This window comes from Embiotoca jacksoni, unplaced genomic scaffold, assembly GCF_022577435.1.
Source record: "Embiotoca jacksoni isolate LCO1_2020_lvr unplaced genomic scaffold, fEmbJac1.0.p SCAF_5, whole genome shotgun sequence".
In the NCBI taxonomy this organism is placed as follows: domain Eukaryota; kingdom Metazoa; phylum Chordata; class Actinopteri; family Embiotocidae; genus Embiotoca; species Embiotoca jacksoni.
Genome location: NW_027185403.1, coordinates 7,398,599 through 7,418,759, shown reverse-complemented (window position 1 = coordinate 7,418,759; position 20,161 = coordinate 7,398,599). Strand labels below are relative to the sequence as shown.

Genomic DNA, 20,161 nt, shown 5'->3' with positions numbered 1-20,161 from the left:
AACAGATAACAGATGTTAACAGATGTGGTGTTCCCCAACCAAATGGCTAGGAGGATACAACAAAAACAGGACATAAACAAACGATGCATTTAGTGTGCGAGAACCCCAAACAAGACAATTTATTTTGTGCCTTTTTAGTGGCATAAATTACACCTGATGTGGTCCCTAAATAAAACAATGATTAGCTGTCTTCTATAGCAGCAGATTTAAATGAAGGAGTGGGTGGGATTTTAAATATCAGTTTAACTCTGGTTATTTCACCCTGGTTATTTCAAAGCAATCTCTCCGCAGTTGCTTTCACATAAATGCCAGCTCTGTAGCTTTTGTGTTTCTTTGCCTACTTCTGACGTTTCCAGGGAGCTACTCAGCAATTCTTCTGATTCTCAGGCGTTCTGTTGTTCTTTCATTCTTTTGTACCGTATGTGCACTCGTTTAAAGGAAGCCTCGCAGTATGTCGGGAACCATATGAAACCGTGTAGCTGCCCCTCCCACACACTGAGAAACAATACCTATAATCACAGCACGAACCTCCCTCACAGGTGTTTTGTGCCAAATGTATCTACACGTACATCAATGAACAAACCGACTGGATGCAGCAGTTTAGCAGCAAGCTTTTCAACGCATAATCCTTCCTAATGTTTCCCACTGGTTGGCTCCTTTTCATGTTGTTCTTGTGCATGTGTTCCTTTTTTTCGTCCACCGAGCACTTTTGTTGCAAACAGTTGAAATCAAACAATAAAATATAATATAGTTTTAACTAATTTTGCATTACATTTTATCATGTTAAAAGCAGATAATTGGTGAGCATGTTTGGATGACTGAAATCCAACACAGACCCAACTGAAAACACACACACACACACACACACACACACACACACACACACACACACACATACCTGCATTGACGATGGCGTCTATCTCCAGCTTGGTGATGTCACCGCTGTAGAGGGAAATCTTCTGGTCTAACTTTTCATTCCTCAGGTAACGACTTGGCTCAGACCCACCTGATGATGAGACACACGTACATGTTCACTCACAGGAACAGTTTTATTTACCTGGTAAATATGCACAAGGAATGTGTCTCAACAGTTTGTCTGAATAATACAAATTTGAGGTATCTAAAGGTTTAAGGATAAAAGTGTGTTTTTATGGCTTACTCTGTTTGGGTCTGCGGTGCTACACAAAAGACGTCAGGTAGTCATATGGCCACATTTAGCCACACTAACAGTGTAATTGCTGCTATACCCTGGTCTATTCTGATTTCAACATCCGATTCAGGCATTCAGTTAGAAAGCTGATGCGTAAAACTTCTTATCTAGGTACCTTTGTTTGCAGTTTTAAAGAGGAATTAGACAAAAGGTAAGCTCCAATGATGTTATTTTATTACTTTTTCAAGAAAATTCTGTTCAACTGTATTATTTCTGATCCTGACTGCAAAAACTACCTCATTATTTCACTATTAATTCCAGTAAATGCTTAACTATGTGTTTTAGATGGAGCCAACCTAACTGTTCCCTAGCATATGTAGGAGCCAAATACCTTGCTGGATTAAGCAGAATTTAACTGTTATTCACTGTGTGTACATTAAGTCTCATTATACTAATATAAAGAGCTCAAGTATATAAAGGTAGGAAGGTCACTGTTGTTGTCAGGTGTTAACACAGCACACAGCAGCTGGTTCTTGTAATATAAAAGAAATAAAGTTCATCAGCCAGGTCGCGCGCTTGGTAAAACATCTCAATTGGAGTAATCGATTTAGCTGCTACAGCATTTCAACAATACACTATTAAATTAGCATTACGCAACAAAAATTTGATAAATTGAGTACCTAAGCCCTCAGTGTAAAAAAAAGTGTAAAACACCTACAATGTTAATGGATGCTTACATTTCCCTGTCGCATTAAAGGGAAAGGGCTTCCATACATGTTAGAAGACAGGAAATAAAACAATGATAGTTGAAGGAAATTTGCTTTAACCAATGTATTTTTTTTTCTTCACTTCTGATATGTGATAATGGAAGATTAACTTCTGATAACATTATACGACATCTAATATCAGTGGGCTAATCTTTCACTTTGTGTTTGCTCAATCTATTTCTTTATTTATATTATGTATAAAAGTCTTATACTTCGCATACAAAGTGCCTCAATTATTTTTCATAATTTGGAAATGCGCTAGACCCGCAATTTTATAAAAGTTATTTGATGTAATCGGCTCAAAAATAACACGAGTGAATGTGTTCATGTCGAAACCGCCACCACCCGACCCTAAATGAACTGGACGGTGACTGTGACTGATGTCGGGTGTCTGACCTGCCGTGGGAGTCCACGCTGGGATGTCATCCAGCGGCACGGAGCCAGAAGTCCTGTAGTAGCAACGCCTGTCCTTCACAGATAGAGACAGCAAGAAGTCTGAGACAGAAGAGAACAGGCAGTAAAGAATCTGTCAACAAGATTTAAAATAAACTTTCTGATACATATTCATTTATGTTAAGAACCAGAGAAACATGGTCATTTTGGCATGCCTGACTGAAGTAAAGTTTGATGAAGCAAAACAAATCAGCTCAGACACAATAGGTGTCTGTAGGAACTCTAAACTTCACAAAGAAACCAGCAGTTTGTAGTGAACTAAAGAGAATAATGTAACATGAAACTGATTGATTCTTAGTCTTTGTGCTTGCATTTGTTCCATTGCAGATTTACTTTGTGTGAAGACAGCAAAATACTGAAAATGTTCACAAGCTTATGTATAATATCACAGTACATACGTCATGGTTGCTGTTTAAAGTCAATATCACTTAGTTGATTGATTATGTCTATTTATTGCATGACTCTTATTATTCAATATTTTGGACTATTTATAGGATAATTAAGCAATTACTTGACAATTATTCTAAATGATGTTAGCTGGGTCCCAAATGTATTTATAACACTCTTGTTCTGACTTCAATTGTGTGTTTTATGTGTGGTTCATAGTTTAGTGAACTACAGCTACCCTGAAATTACAAGGACAAAATAAAACATGTAATTTTGCATGTTCAGGTAGCTTGTTTTCAGCAATTTTAAAAGTATGCAGTGGCTTGTTATATTCTTGTGCATGCTGCACTTCTGCAGGAGCCTGCGCAGGTGTTGTGGTCACGTGACAGCACATGTTCAAAAAGCAACTTGCTGCAGGTTAGGTGTTGTAAAATTATTATTATTGTTTTGGTTTTTTTATCTTCTTGGCTGAACACTCTCACCCTTGGTCTCCCTCCAGTCCCCCTCAGCGGAGTTCAGGTTAACTTTGAGGGCCATGGCGCTGCTGGTTCCGGTGTGGAGAGACTGGACCACCGCGGCTATGCTCACTCCGAGGGCGGCACCGAGGGCTAAAGTGCCCACCCAGCCTCTCCTTCCCCGGGGTGAGGAGGAACCGTTCCCCCGGCTGGACTTCCAGAGGGCTGCTGCAGTTGTTGTCGAGAACTCGTCAGCCCGGGGAACAGCGTTAATATGGCTGCGGAGAGGACTTGTTGCTGGCTCCCTGCCTGGCTTGGGGCTCCCAGGAGTTAAAATGTGTTTAAACTTGACACCGGCTCTTTGGAAATCGGCACGGAACCGGGACAGAGGGCCGGCGGCGCACGGGAAGGCTCTCATGTGTGAAACTCGAGCTGAAATTTGCAGTGCCATGCCTGAGTGACGCTAACGGGTCGTGCTATTACAGCTTTTTACAGGTCAATGCCGACAACACAGCCTTTGGGTTTCGTTTTCGATATGAACACACTCCTCACTGTCACTCCTCGTGTGCCATTTTTGTTAAGGAAGTTAACGCGTGGGATGTACCATTGAAGAGGGGTGCCAGCCGATTTATAGCTAAATGTCTAACCGTATAAAGTGTCAAGCATAATGTGATGTCCAGTACCGGTATTAAACAGTTAATACTGTTACAAGGGAAAGGAGTATACCACGACATTGTACGAGACACCCTGCCCTAGTTTCAATTTCAACCCGAGCGCAAACCCCGACTCGGGTGACATGCGAGAGCCGAAGCCAACGACAGCAAATCCACGCCTCCTTCATGACTATCGGAAATATTGCGATTAAGACGAGGGCACACATCAGACAAACTAAAAAATATAGTAGTCGTAAAAAGTGGGTGTTTTAAAGTTAAAGGTGGGTCTTGGAACACAGAACTCTCCCATTACAAAGTAAATCTAAACACTAAATCTGCAATGAGCTGGACATCGGGTATGGAAAAATAACTGATTATCCAAAAAGCTGCTTGGCCCTGAAGGAGACATTATTCTATCGTCCCCAATATTTGCTTTTTTTTTTTTTTTTTTTGTCGCCCCCCAGCTGATCAAACCACTGAAAGCCAAAAAAAGTTGGTGGTATTTGTGGTTCAAGGAAGGCTAGATTATTATTTAAAGGGATTTTCCCCAAATTAAATGAATGAACACATTAATTTGTACCATTTGTTTTAAATGAACCAAATTATTATTAGTAATTGAGCATTAAAACCGATGTCATTTATTTTGCATCTGACATTTCAACAAAAGTAACAAAAGCTGCTTCCAAAGTTTAGTTAGCCTACCCTAAAATTACTCATTGCTTGTCTTGCTGATCTTACAACACATGGTATATGACCATTAATCAATTAATTATATGTGTGCTTGCAATTCTCATGAAATGGAATGATAAAACCAAAGGGAGTGGCCATGTTTGTTTTCTGCCCATTTTAAATATTACATACACACACACACACATAACCTAAGATGTCTCACTCACACAACCTTTCAGTCAAACCATGAGCCCTTTTCACATTTCCGCCTGGCGGAAACTGACAAAAAAAAAAGGAACAAGCCTCTTTTGACAGGGGTGACACAAGCAGCACCGATACAGCTCCACAGACCGCAGCCAACAGAGGGGAAACTGCAGCACAGTCTTACAGAAAACCTGCAAAACTACTTCAGAGATCTGATAGAGGCACGGGATTCCTACAGTTTCCAATTCTCAAAACTGTGGACAGAGGAGACTGACGGTATTTATCTTTAAACTGTGTGTCTGTGTATGACAGAATGACTGAAAGCATGAGGACAGAGAGAAGGTGAGAGCAGGGCATGTGTGCATGAGGCTTCTCTATTAAATGTACAGATGTGGGGTCATTCATTAGGTCACATCACTTTATAAAATGTTATGTAAAGGAATGAACTAGTCTCAGGTCAAAAAAATATATAGATAAAAGGAAGGTTAGGCCTCCAAAAGAGTAGCTGACGGGTGCAGGCATGCCAGCCTAGCATTGTCAAGAACTGTCTGTTTTATTCTTTGAAAATATAAACACGTGACAAAGACACACATTTTAATCTTTAGATGTAATACCTTTAAGACAGGCTTACACTACTATACACATGCTGGATGGGTCTGTATGGGTTTCACAAGCAGCACAGATACAGCTCCACAGACCACAAGCAGGGAAACTGCTGCACATTCTCACAGAAAACCTGAGAAACTACTTCAGACATCTGACAGAGGCACGGGGGTTGAACATCTCGCCTCAGGCGGGTCAGAAAGCGGAAATGTGCATCCATGGTGATTGTCAAGTCAGAAACAGGAAGTGTTCATCAAACTGAATATGTCATGTTACTCATTATCATGTGATATTGATCCATGGGTTAAAGTTTTGTATTCTCAGAGTTTATCGGCTGAAGTGTGATTGACAGGTTATTTATTTCCCTATTTGTCTCATTTAACATTTTAAATGTCCTAAATAACTGAAGCAGATATTGTATTACCAAAACTATAAAATGATGTTACTCATTTTTGAAATTAAAGTTTTTTGAAAAGTTACAGCATCTGTAATTCAACTTTTCACAGCAGATTTTTCCTTCTTGAAAATGAATTATAAATACATATCTTCATCCTTTATATGCACTCCTGAAACGAATGCAAAAAACTACAATATGTTGTTATATTTTAGGTAGTAATGTTGTTCTGAGATGTGATTATCTTGTTTTAGAGAGTTTTGAAAAGTATTTTTTTATTATTTATTTGTAAATCCAAGTGTATAACTTTTCATTTGTGACACAAACTATGTCGTCCTCTAAAATAATAATTTAAACGTGTCATGTGATACATCTGAACACTTCATGTCAAACCTGAGGAGCTGGAGTTCAGTTGAATCAATGTGGTGGGGAAAGGAAAAATTCCACTAGAGTGATTAACAACAAGTCATGTTCATCCTCTTTATCTCTTTGTTTGACTTGTCTCATATTTCCACAAAAACAAAGACACAAAAAAGCCATTTGTCACACATTACAGTTAAGTTGCTGTGCAGTCTTTCATTTGTCTTTGTTATCATTGTTACTAAAGCCATCCTTCCCTTCACTGTCCCACTCTCTCCGTGTTTGTCTCTCCTGCTTTCTTCTCCTTTTCTGGTATCTGTCGACACTACTCTGTCAGACTTGTCTCCTGCATTTCTCTCTCACTCTCTCTTCCTTCCTTCCTTCCTTCCTTCCTCAGCATGGCGGCGTGGGACCTGTCAGTCACAGTGGAGGACCTGGGGCCCGATGCCCCACCTGTCACCATCAGCGTGACCTCTGAACTGCATGTCGGAGGGGTTATCGTCAAGCTGGTGGAAAAAACACGTGGGTCATTCCGCTTGTCTTCATCTCTTCGCTTTCTCAGTCTCACTGCAAACTAAAAATAGTTGCATAATTTGCAAGGGGACGTAAAATGTACGGTTCATTTTTAATAACATTACAAAATGTGAATAATTAATTCATGACTCATTATAATTTAAAGCATTAATCAGTGCACGGTGTATCATGACTTGGCGAATATATACATCTCTATTTCCAACATTTTTAATTCAATGTCACCCACTAAAGTTCAGCAATGTAAATACTCAGGCTCGAAAAAATTCCATTTGTGGCACAACATAACGTGGCAGGCTATTTGAGCAAAATGTTTTTCAAGCCTTGAACCCTGGCTGAGCACTAGGTACGAAGATTCATGAAGACATTTAGAATCACTGAAAATATGTACCTCCAGTCTTTCAGATAGTCTGGGTTAGGCACGTCGATGTGTTAAAACAGAAGGGCAAAGTCCTGTACATCGTCCAGGACAATCCTCAAAACATGGGCAATGTTTCTCTTACTTGAACTTTAGCAGACCATCCCATCGTCAGCTTCACCAACTGTAGAATATTCCAAGTTCAGCTCCCTTGACACACGTCCTCCAGGTCTGTATCCTACAGGAAACAAGCATACACAGACTATTATATACGTTGTTTCCCTTTATAAGCGTTTTTCTTTCAATTCTGGAACAATATAATTCAAGTCAAAACGTATCTTCAGCCAGGAAATGTTTTGCCAGTGATACTTTAATCAAGTAAAAATACATTAACTTATAATTCAAATGCCAAGTGATCAGAAACTGTATTCTAGTAAGGACATAAGCTAGTTTATTGTCATTGTAAAAAATACAACGAGCACTGCAGTACCTGGTTGTGATAAGCTGAGTGCGTCAGACAGGAGAACAAATGGTGCTTCAAACGCTGCTAACATTCAGGACAAGAAGGACTAATTACACATGCTTTGACAAAAGTAAAACTCTGTGACACTCCCCTGCTGATGTGTTCATTTGAGTGGTAGTGATACATATTCTAAGGTTTGCTGGACTGATAAAGTTGGTGCAACACTATTTATGGATGTCTTTTCCAGCTTAGCATCTGTACAACTTTGAGACATTGGAGGACAGACATTACTTTACATTAAATGCTTCAGACATGTTTAACAATTACAACGAAGTCTGATCCACTTTTCCCTCATGAAAATAGCTTTTAGTCTTTCACACATTTCTAACAATCAGTTATTGATATTTAAGCAAAATGTTCAAAACTTTGCACATCTTGTCTGCAGTTCAAGTGTTTTCTTGCTCAGTGTATCAATTTAATTGAATGAACAGAAGTGATCTTACCAGGCATGTCTTCAGAAACATTGCCAGACCTCTCTGTCAAAAATACAGGCAGACCTCGTAGAGCTGTAGACTTTTTGTAGCCAGGCACAGCAGTCGTCTGGAATAATAAATATGCAAAACCAATTAACCTGGTCCAAAAATCAAGTCAGAAATAATGAATGACACAATACTACTAAATTCACTTCCGGAGTTGCACTTTTAGAAACATGCAAAACAGTTCGCATGTAAAGAAACAATGATGCATGTTTGTTCTCCATTCCACTGTTTATGCCCTCTTAAAAGGTAGGATTTTAATGTAGCAATGATGCAGTCTGTATGCTGGCACGGCAGTGGCCAGAATCACCCGTGGTGATGTTGAAGTTGGTAGTGCTTCTTGACTGGGATAAGAAAACTTTCATTCTGCACTGCATCCAAATCATATGAAGTAATGAATACATAAGTAAATGAATAGCAATATTGTGAATACTTGTCAAAATGCATGCATTCTAAGATCAATTACGCTATTTAAAAATTTGTGTAATATGCATTGTACCTTGCTACGTCATTTTAAAAATAATTAAGCAAAGGTTTTAAAATCTCAATAGATATTGTCAAGTAGTAATAATACAGAGTCGCTGCCATTGCGCCATATAGTCACATACCCAGGTCCAACAGGCAGGGTAACTGCCTCAGGTCTTACCAACACTTGTCAAGAATCTTAATTCTTGACAGTAGATAACAACACGCAGAGCCTACACCTCAAAGAACACAACTGTGGCTACTTTTTATTTTGAACAAAAACACAACTGCCTTGACACCTGGATATTTTGTTAATCCTGGTGTCATAAGAGAGCAATTGTATTTATCTGGAGATAATTGTATTATCATCAACTATATGCACACTTTATAAAGTTACAGTACTCAACCAATAGACTGTCCACTTCGTACTGAGCACCACATATCTCAATATAGTGAGATCCTAAGAGGAGGAACATTGACCCTGACGTGATTTGAACACGCAGCCTTCTGATCTGGAGTCAGACGCCCTACCATTGCGCCACAGAGTCATGCAGAAACTCATTATACAAAAAGCTACACCCAGACGTTTGCCTTGGCCTGCTCAAACAAAGGTCACTGAAATATGCAGTTTCAACTTGAAAAAAAAAACAGTTTTATCACAATATCTATGTGTATTCAAATTTCTGTTAATAGCAACAGTGTTTGTTGTCCGTAGTTAAGACCTGCATTCGCATAAAGCCACCTCAACCACAGGCCACTCACCTACTATATACAGTATGTTGTACTGTATAGTGTATACTTTGAACAGTATCTGGTGGAGTAACTGAGTTTGTTGCTTAAATCTATTGCAACACATCCTCTAGACTTAGTAGCAATTATAATGGAGAAAGAAACAAACTGACCCTGACATGATTTGAACATGCAGCCTTCTGATCTGGAGTCAGACGCGCTACCATTGCGCCACAGAGTCCCTTTTAAAAGTCAAATAGACCCATCAATTTGTTCAGGTCTTACCAAAGTTTATCACAGCTAAATTGTCAATTGACACAAAGACCCTATATAACCTTTAAATAACCAAAATATGGCCACTTTTTTAGAGGAGAGCGACATCTTGACACTTTGGAAATATTTTTTGGAGTATGGTGAGGTCAGAAATATGCCGCAAGGGTTTCTATCTGTAAAATAGATGATTTGAGATTTGGCTCATTCATCAGCTTACATTCAGTGTGTTACGTACTGTATACTTTGTAGAATTCCAATTTTGCACCACGAAGCCCAACATACTGAGATCTGTCATGGAGAAAAACCATAGTGACTCTGACGTGACTTGAATGGGCAGCCTTCTGATCTAGAGTCAGAAGCGCTAGCATTGTGCCACAGAGTCAAGAACAAAGAAAGTGCATGAATAGCCACTCAATGGTAGAACGACTTGTGTTCTTCACGTGTTTGTTTTGTTGCAAGGCCTACTTTCTCTTGAGATGGAGTTCACTGACAGATGTCCTGTTGTTTTTTGTTTTGGGACTTTCTGGTTTAATTCAAAATTCATTGTTTCATTAATGATCCTGGTCCAGATGCAGCCAAACATGCCCAAACAATGATGCCACCACCACCATGTTTCACAGATGGGATGAAGTTGTTATGGTGGAATGGAGTGTTTTCCTTCCTTCAAACATAACACTTCTCATTTCAATTCTTTAGAGATGTTCTGTAACCTTTTCCAGCCTGATGACCATCAACAACTCTTTCTGAGGTTCTCAGAAATGTCCTTTGTTCATGAATAAATAAATGACCACCCACAATATTATCATGGCCAGTGGAATAATGTACTGGTCCAGCAATTCAGAAGCCACTTTTGAGCTTTACAGGGGGGAAATGTCTTGCTTTTGAAAGACAAAATTCACTGCACGGCTTTTACTTAAATAAACTGTGCAAGGAGTCAATACATTTTCATTGGTTTTTCAAGATAAACTGATTCAGTTTCACAGTGTTCTGTGATTAAAGAAGACAACTGTAATATTAACACACCACTGCTTGAAAAGAATGGATATTCAATCTCTGTTTTTTGTTTCTTTGCAGAGATTAAGCGCGACTGGTCAGACCATGCACTGTGGTGGGAGCAGAAGCAACGGTGGCTGCTGCGGACAGCGTGGACTCTGGAGAAATATGGCGTCCACGCCGACGCCCGGCTACTCTTTATGCCCCAACACAAGCCCCTGAAACTGGGTCTGCCCAACGGCATTACCCTGAGACTGAGGGCCTCATTCTCCAGCTCTGTCTTCCAGACTGTGATGGGCATCTGCAGAATGCTCAGTAAGTTTTTCTTTCCCTTCTTTCTCTTTTCCGTCCATCTTTTATTTATTTATTTTGTGTTTTAAAAAAAGATGAATTGACTAAATTTTACAAATCAAACCATGTATAAGATTTTCTTTAAAGAAATATAGACACCATATTTTCCATGCAGAATAACTGTTCTTTTCTCACCAATCCCCCTAAGTCATTGTGCTAATTGTAAGTACTTACACTGTAATATAGCTGCTTACAACCCAATTAGTGATTGAGATGTGTAAAAGTGTTTCATTAATATGTTGCAGTATAACAGGCTGTAACGACACTCAAACACTACTACCAGAAAACAGGATATTCGCCATCTGCTTCGGGCTATCATTTAGTCCAATTTTGGCACCTCTTGGTCTCAATTCCTCACCAAAAATCCACAGGAGGTGACAGCAGACTGGAAAGGTTTTAAAAAAGCAGCAGGCAGAAAGGAAATACTGAAATCTGTCTGTAGACAAGTAGCTTAGAGCGTGCAAAGACACAGATAAAGAAAACTCAGATTTCCATTAAACTTATATCGCAGCACGTCGTTGAAACATGAAGAGAAGGAACACACACAGGAAAAAAGTTACATCCCTTTGTGAATGAAAACAAAGGAAACACGTCTCCTGGAGAGCAGAATGAAAGAGAAGCTGCTATTTGAAGTCAAAGAGCTTTCATCTCTTTTTATATTTATTCTAGTATTATTACTGTTCACAGTGGATTGACAGTATGCAGCAGCTCCATAGCACAGTAAAGGTAAAAACGTTACACAAGGAATCTTTAATATGGATATTAAACTATTCATTGTTTGAGGAAGAGGTACCAAAATGTTGAGAATATTCACATTGTGACGGAAGTCTCACAATGTATAATTGAACCAACATTGACACTTACATGAGTCAAACATGCAGCCTTCTGATCTGGAGTCAGATACACTACAATTGCGCCACAGAGTGACACAAATGTGATCACAGATCCTTAAATTATATCAAAGTAAATGCAAGAATGTTTTATTACAAGAAGGACAAACTTGGGGTGTGGTTGGGATGTTAGTGTTGATACACAACTACAATGTAGGCATTGACTGTGCATACACTTTACTGTGTATCTACCTTTCAGAGCTGCTGGCTGCTACCTGTTTTAGGACTGTGGTTCATTTGCATCCAGCGCTTTGTAAAAAACTGTGTATAGGTTACCTTCGTTCCATAAGAGTGGCTTGTTTCTGGTATACAGATGCTTTGTGCATGGTGCGCCCTCAACTGATGGCAAGAAACCAATCACTGTAGGAGGAGGTTACCACAGACGACACAAAGTTTTTCTCTTGAAGATGTAAACAAATTGACCCTGACGTGATTTGAACACGCAACCTTCTGATCTGGAGTCAGACGCGCTACCGTTACGCCACAGAGTCTCTACTAGAGATGGGAATAGGTGCACTGATCAGCTTAGCCCTTATCAACGCTTATCAATCATGTTGCCAAGAGTAATGTATAATTAACAAGGTTACTTTTTCACCATTTTGAAAGAACTGATAGGCATTTTTTTGTTATAAAGCATGTGGCGGTCAGTTCATTTATTAGCTGATATCTTTGCATTGTCCTTTGGAATGACAAACAACTCCATGCAGATTTACTTACCAATAAGTGAACACAGTGACACAAAGTTGACTTGAAGTCAAAGGTCAAAGCTCCCCAATCACTTCACACAAGATATACATGTATAATGTGTCCTGTACTGTTGTCGTCTCAGCATGAACGACTGGTCAGGCCCCCTGCGTCTTTATTTCAGTGTTTAGTATCAGTATGTCAGTATTATAGCTGAAACATACTCTGTTTCATAAAAATAATAGATATTGTATCTCTGGTTCCTCCGCAGGCATCCGTCACCCCGAGGAGCTCTCCCTCCTTCGGCCTGTAGAGGAGAAGAAGAAGAAGAAAGATAAAGATTTGGCGGAGGAGATCTACGACCTGACTGAGGTGCCCCTTACCTCGGGTACACTCATCACATTTTATTTACACTGCAGGCATGGCGTGCACAAGTAAAGCAAAAATATTAAAATTTTCATTATGTTTTAATGCAGCTATTTCAAGAGGCTTTGAAACCTTTTATTTAGTCACAGATTTTATCCCCTGTACCAGCTTCATTTGTCATCCTTTGACTTTAAAACAGTGCAGTCCTGGTCTTACTGCTGTGTGTTTAATACAGGAAATTGTCCTCGCAGTTTTTCATAGTATATCAGTGTGTTATGTGTAGTACCAATCATCTCTAAAATAATACCCGATCTTGTCTCCGAGAGGATGAGGTCTGAGCTGCAGTGATAAGATTAATCACACGTGTCTAAAGTACTAAATATTTGATCAAGCAGCTTCAGGTTATTGCACAAACTGAGTCAGAAATTTTCTCAGAATTAACAACATCATTTCTTTGGCAAATTTAACTGTAACCATCATTCTCTCACTTCCCTTTCAGTGTCCCGACCTTGTCTGTACAACGGCATGCCGGCTCACTTTGCTGACTCAGCTCAGATGGAGGCCATCTACAAGATGCTGTCAGTCACACAGCCTCCACCCGCCCCGGAGGTCATTGCCAAGCAGTACCGCCCAGCCAGCGTGGTGGACAAGGCTCACATCAACGGCAGGTATGCCTGCACATGTATTAACATGCTACATGACAACATAACAGTGAGAAGCTGGCTATATTATAACAGTTCTCGCAGGTTCAGGTTGTTGAACTAATTATGCTCTTCAGAAAGTGAGTTTGTAGACAGATTAGCTGTGAGGCATTCAGGGTCAGTGGTCAGGTAGAGCTGCTATCCCACAATACAAAAAATGGCCCTGTTGTAATCACTTCTCAAGGCATACAGGGTTTTCAAAATAAACGTTGGGTGATTCAACACAACTCTCTGTTCTTACTTGACTGTCCTGAACTCAGCTATCTCAGTTATTTAAGGCAGCTGCTTCGAAACTGAGAGGTCTGGAGTTCAAACATACTTTATCTTATGTGTCTGTTAGTTGATAAAGATGCTCTTGCCACTGACTATAGGCTAATTGGATTACAGCTGGGGCTTTTGGAAGGGCTTTTAGGCTCCGCAATGCACACTGAAGTTATGTCATTTGAGATAAAGGGAATGCACTCAAATGCTCTCAAGAAAAATTTTCTTTTTCCTTTTTTTTTCCAAGTTCAAGTTTAAAGCTGCTTTAAAACTTAAACTGCTTCAGCCACTGTTGCAAAAGCAAAATAAAATGTGTAGATATGGCATGAAAAATTATAATTCAAACAGAATAAACCACTCTCCAAACAGTCTGTGGTCTTTAACAAAAATACGTCAAAAAAATGTGTTATGTAAATGCATACATTTATGTCAGATATTGGTATATGTCACTGTCATTTTGTGCTTTTGTTTCTTTGTGCATTTTGTCATACATTTTTCTCAATCTGTTCCGCATTGTTTTCGATGCAGTAATCCAATTTGATCAGGTATTTAGTCTATTACTTAATATTGGAACAATTATACATAAACTCTGAGAAATTGTAGTATAAGTAGAAATATGTAATGGACTTTGTTTATGTGACATATAAAATCATAAACACAAACATATTCTGCATGTTCCTCTCTCAGGTGGTTGGACTCATCCCGTTGTCTCATGCAGCAGGGCATCCAAGAAAACGACCGACTCTGGCTTCGCTTTAAATATTTTGCCTTCTATGACATAGAACCCAAGGTGTGTGTGTGTGTGTGTGTGTGTGTGTGTGTGTGTGTGTGTGTGTGTGTGTGTGTGTGTGTGTGTATATGCGTGCGTGCGCTCGTGTTTGTGTATACATGCTTTTGGATATACGGTACATTGCATCTTGTCCCTGAACTGATCCTTCTCATTCCTCTCGCTCCCTGGTGCTGCAGTACGATGTTGTGCGTCTGACCCAGCTGTATGAACAGGCACGCTGGGCCATCCTGCTAGAGGACGTCGACTGCACCGAGGAGGAGATGATGCTGTTTGGAGCTCTGCAGGTAGAAAATAAATCCGCTGATGGGGAAATACGAGTATTACTGTGTTGGACAAGGCTATTTCCCTAATGAAACTCTCAAATAGATTTACTGGAACTCAAATTATATTTAAATAGAAATGTGGTCAAATGTATCAAATGTCAAAAGAAGAAAAACGAAACAACCGACAATTTGAATACTCATAATGTATGTACAGTACTGTACAGACGTGACCAGAGGCTCAATTATGACAACATTTCACACAAACGGATAAAATAATGGGAAAGAAATTATGAAATGGTGACATTTTATATCCAAAAGTTCCAATAGTTAACTTTATGCAAATACTTCTGCTTACACAGAGGACATCAGCTGAGTCAGCAGTCCTTTAATATGGCACAGGACTCATTCACACTGACAAATGAACATGGGTGTAAGCAGCCCAGGTCACCTCTGCATGTGGTCTGATGAAACTTCAATGCAGCTCCAACTGTGTCTTTCCTACACAAATGGAGATGTACAGTCATTACTCAGGATAGTAAAGTGGATTGTCAATAACCTGCAGTCACTATTGACCCTGATGTGATTTGAACACTCAGTCTTCTGATCTGAAGTCAGACATGCTACCGTTGCACAAGAGTCCCAGAGACTGGGTGAACAGGCTTAGTAATTGCCTCAGGTCTTACTAACACTTATCAAAAATCTGCATTGTAAATAGTGGGTAACAACACACAGATCCTATACTTTAAAGAACACAACAGCAGCCACTTTTTTTTCACAAGAACACAATATGACACCTTTCAGTTTAATTTTGGGTATTATGATAGTGTTGGTGTCATAGAGACAGTACAAGTGAATTTACATGCTATGTAGAGAGGCTAACTGAATTATCACCTATTAAGTGTACAGTACAATGTAGTGAGTACTTGGTGCAAGTTCAGTTTCAGCCACAGGGCTCAACAAATATGGAAACTAACAATGTGATTTGAACACAATCTGATGTGGAGTCTGGCGCACTACTATTGCACCACAGAGTGTGTCAGAAATAGGTCACTTCCTAATTTACAGTTACAAAGGATTGCCATAGTTTACATTGATTTCAGTATACAGATGATACAAGACATGTCCAACTGTCAGCTATATGTCCTTTAGATGAGGTAGCAAGTAGCAAGCGAGTTGTTCTCTCCTTAAACATCCAGAAAATAGTTAAAGGTCTGTCTTCTCCTCTCTTCTATTGAAACTCACACATCAGTACCACATCAGTAAGGTGTCCCAGTCGGAGCCCCAGATGATGAGCTCCAGCGCAGCCATGGACGACCTGGAGTCTGCCCTGCAGTCCCTGGAGGTCAAGATGGAGGGAGAGACCAGCTCTGCATCTGATTTGCTGGTCAGACATACTGGATTTACTTTCACTCAGAGCTGAAAGAACTGTAGCAGACACTTACATTAACTCATGTTAATACCTCAACTGCATATTTTAAGATCTATCTTAAGAACTCTTGCACATGCTACAGTTTTAAACATACCATCACAGGGGATGTATCAGGAACAAACAGAATTTACCAGAATTGTGAATTTAACAACTGAAAAAATTTCTTTCATCCAGGAAAATATGACTGCACCAGAACTCAGTGACTATCTGAAGCTATTTCGGTAAGAGTTATTTTCTAACCAGAATTCAAAAGGAGCAATTAAGTATGAGTTTCATGAAAAAGATAAATATATATTTGTCATATTTCCAATTCCTAACTCATGTGAATCAGTAACAATCCTGGAAAAATCTATTTGCTGGAACTGAACAATGTGATTGTGCATTTTAGGCCCAAGAGGCTGACTCTGAAGGGATACAAGCAGTACTGGTTCAAGTTCCAAGATACCTCCATCTCTTACTTCAAGAGCAAAGAGGACAGCATTGGAGAGCCCATTCAACAGATTAACCTCAAAGGTAAATAATCTATTATTGTGTTTTTCATCATAATGTCCCTGCTATGTTACCAATAATGCCCTCAGTTATCAATAGAACTTTAAGTATGTACCAGCCTCTTCATTCATGTGCTTCACCTCACTGCTTAGAAATTACCATTTTACAGTATACTGTCATGCTTACAAGGAAACCTCAGCACACACGGACTCAGAGCTTTCCATGAATGGTAAAAAGTGAGAGTCTGTTTTCCTTCGTCAGTCTGTGAGAAGTCCAAGATCAGTACTAGATGAACCAATTCACCTTCAAAAAAACAAACAAAAAAACATGGCTTGAAATATGAATTGATGTGTGTAGGCCGTGTTGTCAAGGTGTCATGGAGGTCCAACAGTGTTCAACCTGTCAGTGATCTATCTTTTGTTTACATACTTCTTTACAGCTAACCAATAAATGACAAATTACACTTCTGAATGTTGCTTTGATGTTCGTCCGTGCACACAGGATGTGAGGTGGCGCCAGACGTTAACGTGGCAGCTCAGAAGTTCCTAATCAGACTTCTGATCCCAGCACCTGAAGGCATGAACGAGGTCTATCTGCGCTGTGAGAACGTGAGGCCACACACACACACACACACACACACACACACACATATCTCTCTCTGTGCGACATCTTGTTTTACCATCTCAACTCTGACCACAGTTCCACCTGTCTCTCTGTCTCTGTTTTCTCTGTGTGTTTGTATCTCACCCTCCAGGAGCAGCAGTATGCTCAGTGGATGGCTGCATGTCGACTGGCCTCCAAAGGAAAGAGCCTCGCAGACAGCAGTTTCCAGAGTGAGATCCAGAGCATCCGCTCCTTCCTAGCTATGCAAAAGACCAACTCCGGTTCCCACGGCAATGCACCTGCCACTGATGACAGCATCAACACTCACAGTCTGGTATCACCACGCTACCACAGGAAGTACAAACCCAAACAGGTACAGAGGAGGTGGAATTTGTACACAGACTCACAACAGATATGATGTCTCATATATTCAAGGAGACACTACAGCAGAGTAATTATTGATCCTATACAATATGTATGACAGTAAGCAATGTCCTTAATTACCAACTGAAATTACCTCAATCATTTTCTGGACATTATTACAGTGATTTTGAGCAAATGAGCAAATTGAACAGTTGTGTAACTTCAAACTCTCTCCAAGCAAACTCTTGAGCCTTGTGCTCAAGGTAGCAAAAATAGAATTACATCTGACCTCCTACCCTGTGCCTGCTCTTCCAGCTGACACCTCGCATCCTGGACGCATACCAGAACGTGGCTCAGCTCCCTCTGACAGAAGGAGTGATGCGCTTCCTGCAGATCTGGCAGGCACTGCCTGACTTTGGGCTCTCATACGTTGTTGTCAGGTTAAGTTTCAAGTTGAATTTTAAGTCTTTTGAGAACTGCTTCTGTGCCACTGAAAGAATTAAAGTGTTCTGTGTAGTTCAGGAAATATAAAGCCCTGAGATTTACTCCTATGCCCTCCTCTTAGTTGACACAAATGTCTCATCAAACTTATGAACTTTCAAACACATTACAAAAGCAGAGATGGTACTGAGGAGATACGCAACTAAATATGTGTAGAACTTTTAGTTAATGCCTAAAATAAAACTAACCAAACAATACATTTTTAACATTCCAGGCAGGACTTTTCTTTTTCTTTTTTTCAAACACGCTCCTGCCAAAAGATTTTAACTGTGCTAGTCCCCAGCTTCAGGTCATCTATGGGGCAAGACAGAATTCTGCAAATTAATTTCTGAATTTTCTGATAAATACAGGTAGAAGCGTTCTGAAACACTTTGTGTGACGTGAGAAACAGCCGATCCCTGCTCCTGTAGTAATAATACTGTAAACATGTAGGACTGACTTTTTTCCAAGAAAGATTCTGAAATAGAGGAAGCTGACAGATATTTTTCCCAACAGGTTCAAGGGTATCCGAAAAGACGAGGTACTGGGCATCGCCCCCAACCGCCTGATCCGCATTGACCTTGGGGTGGGTGATGTGGTCAAGACCTGGCGCTACAACAACATGAAGCAGTGGAACGTCAACTGGGACATACGACAGGTCAGACTCGTACCATATCAGGTTTCAGTCGGGGAAAACGGTTTGCATGATTTGAAATGTTTGTGTCCACTGACGTGTTGCTGAATTGAGCTCACAAAAAGCTGGAGTGTTTTGTGTTTGTGTATCATGGGATGCAGCATGTTTCAATGCTGTTTGTGATGACTTAACACAAATCAAAACAAGTGAATTTGTCTCAAGGCTGATCCACAAACCAAGCGTGAATTTAAAATCTCCTAAAACCATGCTGACTGTGTAAAATGACTAAAATGGGAGTCCAGGAAGTGATCTCATTGACACTTACCAATAATATGAGGACAGGTATTTTTCTTATAGGGAAGAACTTTTAAAGGAACTGCTACTATAACCTTAACATTGTAATTTCTGTGTATGTTTGTAGGGCAAATATTTTGAATCGCTTTTTTCCTAAACAAATTGTTTGCTCTGTCTCTCCTTTGCATGCGTTTCTGACTCGTCCAGGTGGCCATTGAGTTTGAAGGGAACGTGAACATTGCCTTTAGCTGTCTGACTGCTGATTGCAAAATCGTTCACGAGTTCATCGGAGGCTACATTTTCATGTCGACACGCAGTCGTGAGAAAAGCGACACACTTAACGAGGAGCTCTTCTACAAGCTGACCGGTGGCCACGAAGCTCTCTGAGACTGAAACATGCAAACAGCCCATCAGATCTCTGATGTGTCTCACCAGTGGAGAACCCACGTGGAGCAGGATTTAAATGTTTCATTCGGGCAGCCGCAAAAAGATAAAAACAGTACAACAAAATAAAATATTCTCTTCACTGTACATGTGTTACAACCCAGCTTGATGGTCCATCCAGGTTCTGATCTAGCATTTGTTCTTCATACACACTCACACACAGTTATTTGTAAGCTACATCAGTGGATGGCAGACTTAACATGTTCAGACAGTTCAAGACTCCCGTGACTCTCATGCTGACTCCCCCTCCCTTCAGGATGGACAGCTGCTGGGCCACACTGCTGGGCACCTGTTCAAGGATCAGCAAGCTCGACAATCAAACTCACAGAAATGTCAAATCAGTGGCTGAATCAGCAAGCTGCGACTTTTTTTTCTCTCACTCTAACAAGAATTGTAATCAGAGCTGCTTTGTTCAGAGCTGCAGACTTATCATCACTGAGACTTTTATTATAAAATTTTAATACCACTTTAGAGCAGCGACGTTATAATAGTCAAAGAATAATAAAAATGCCGATATGAAATGTTAACCACTTAAACTTACGAATGAACAAACCAAAATAAATAGAGCAAATCACTTTTTATTTTGTCTTGTCTTCTGTCCTTACGGCAGTAATTCCTGTTGCTTGTTGTTTTGTTATCTCCCTTTCACATGCTGTGTGTGTTTGTGTATGTTAAG

At 40.0% G+C, this 20,161-nt stretch overlaps 2 protein-coding genes and 3 non-coding genes across 9 annotated transcripts in view; 1 reads left to right on the top strand and 4 right to left on the bottom strand.

The window, feature by feature from the left end:
- Nucleotides 1–3,919, bottom strand: part of macrod1 (mono-ADP ribosylhydrolase 1) — a 114,885-nt gene extending 110,966 nt beyond the window's left edge. Inside the window, exons 1-3 of one of the 3 annotated variants that reach the window (XM_069171306.1) lie at nt 3,240–3,919; nt 2,314–2,412; nt 899–1,006 (exon numbers count right to left, since the gene is read on the bottom strand). In XM_069171306.1, coding sequence (XP_069027407.1) covers nt 899–1,006; nt 2,314–2,412; nt 3,240–3,663 — 631 coding nt within the window. In that variant the 5' untranslated portion in view covers nt 3,664–3,919. The remainder of the gene's footprint in view (nt 1–898; nt 1,007–2,313; nt 2,413–3,239) is intronic. The other 2 variants (XM_069171305.1, XM_069171304.1) reach the window with 2 other exon arrangements.
- Nucleotides 3,920–4,853: 934 nt separating this feature from the next.
- On the top strand, nt 4,854–20,157 carry fermt3b (FERM domain containing kindlin 3b). Of its 3 annotated transcripts, none has more exons than XM_069171228.1 (15): nt 4,854–5,014; nt 6,493–6,617; nt 10,525–10,758; nt 12,640–12,756; nt 13,234–13,402; nt 14,384–14,486; nt 14,663–14,770; nt 15,999–16,133; nt 16,353–16,399; nt 16,567–16,691; nt 17,169–17,275; nt 17,422–17,643; nt 17,949–18,073; nt 18,630–18,771; nt 19,249–20,157. In XM_069171228.1, exons 2-15 carry the CDS (start codon nt 6,494–6,496, stop codon nt 19,426–19,428), a joined length of 1,938 nt encoding a protein of 645 aa, XP_069027329.1. In that variant the 5' UTR covers nt 4,854–5,014; nt 6,493; the 3' UTR covers nt 19,429–20,157. The 3 variants fall into 3 exon arrangements, with proteins under 3 accessions (XP_069027329.1, XP_069027328.1, XP_069027330.1); XM_069171227.1 differs by having other exon boundaries at nt 6,433–6,617; XM_069171229.1 differs by lacking the exons at nt 4,854–5,014; nt 6,493–6,617; nt 10,525–10,758 and having other exon boundaries at nt 12,659–12,740.
- On the bottom strand, nt 8,925–8,996 carry trnaw-cca (transfer RNA tryptophan (anticodon CCA)). Its single transcript has one exon. It is a non-coding gene; the product is annotated as a tRNA-Trp (tRNA).
- trnaw-cca (transfer RNA tryptophan (anticodon CCA)) lies at nt 9,347–9,418 on the bottom strand. The gene has a single exon. It is a non-coding gene; the product is annotated as a tRNA-Trp (tRNA).
- trnaw-cca (transfer RNA tryptophan (anticodon CCA)) lies at nt 12,104–12,175 on the bottom strand. Its single transcript has one exon. It is a non-coding gene; the product is annotated as a tRNA-Trp (tRNA).
- Nucleotides 20,158–20,161: the final 4 nt, after the last annotated feature.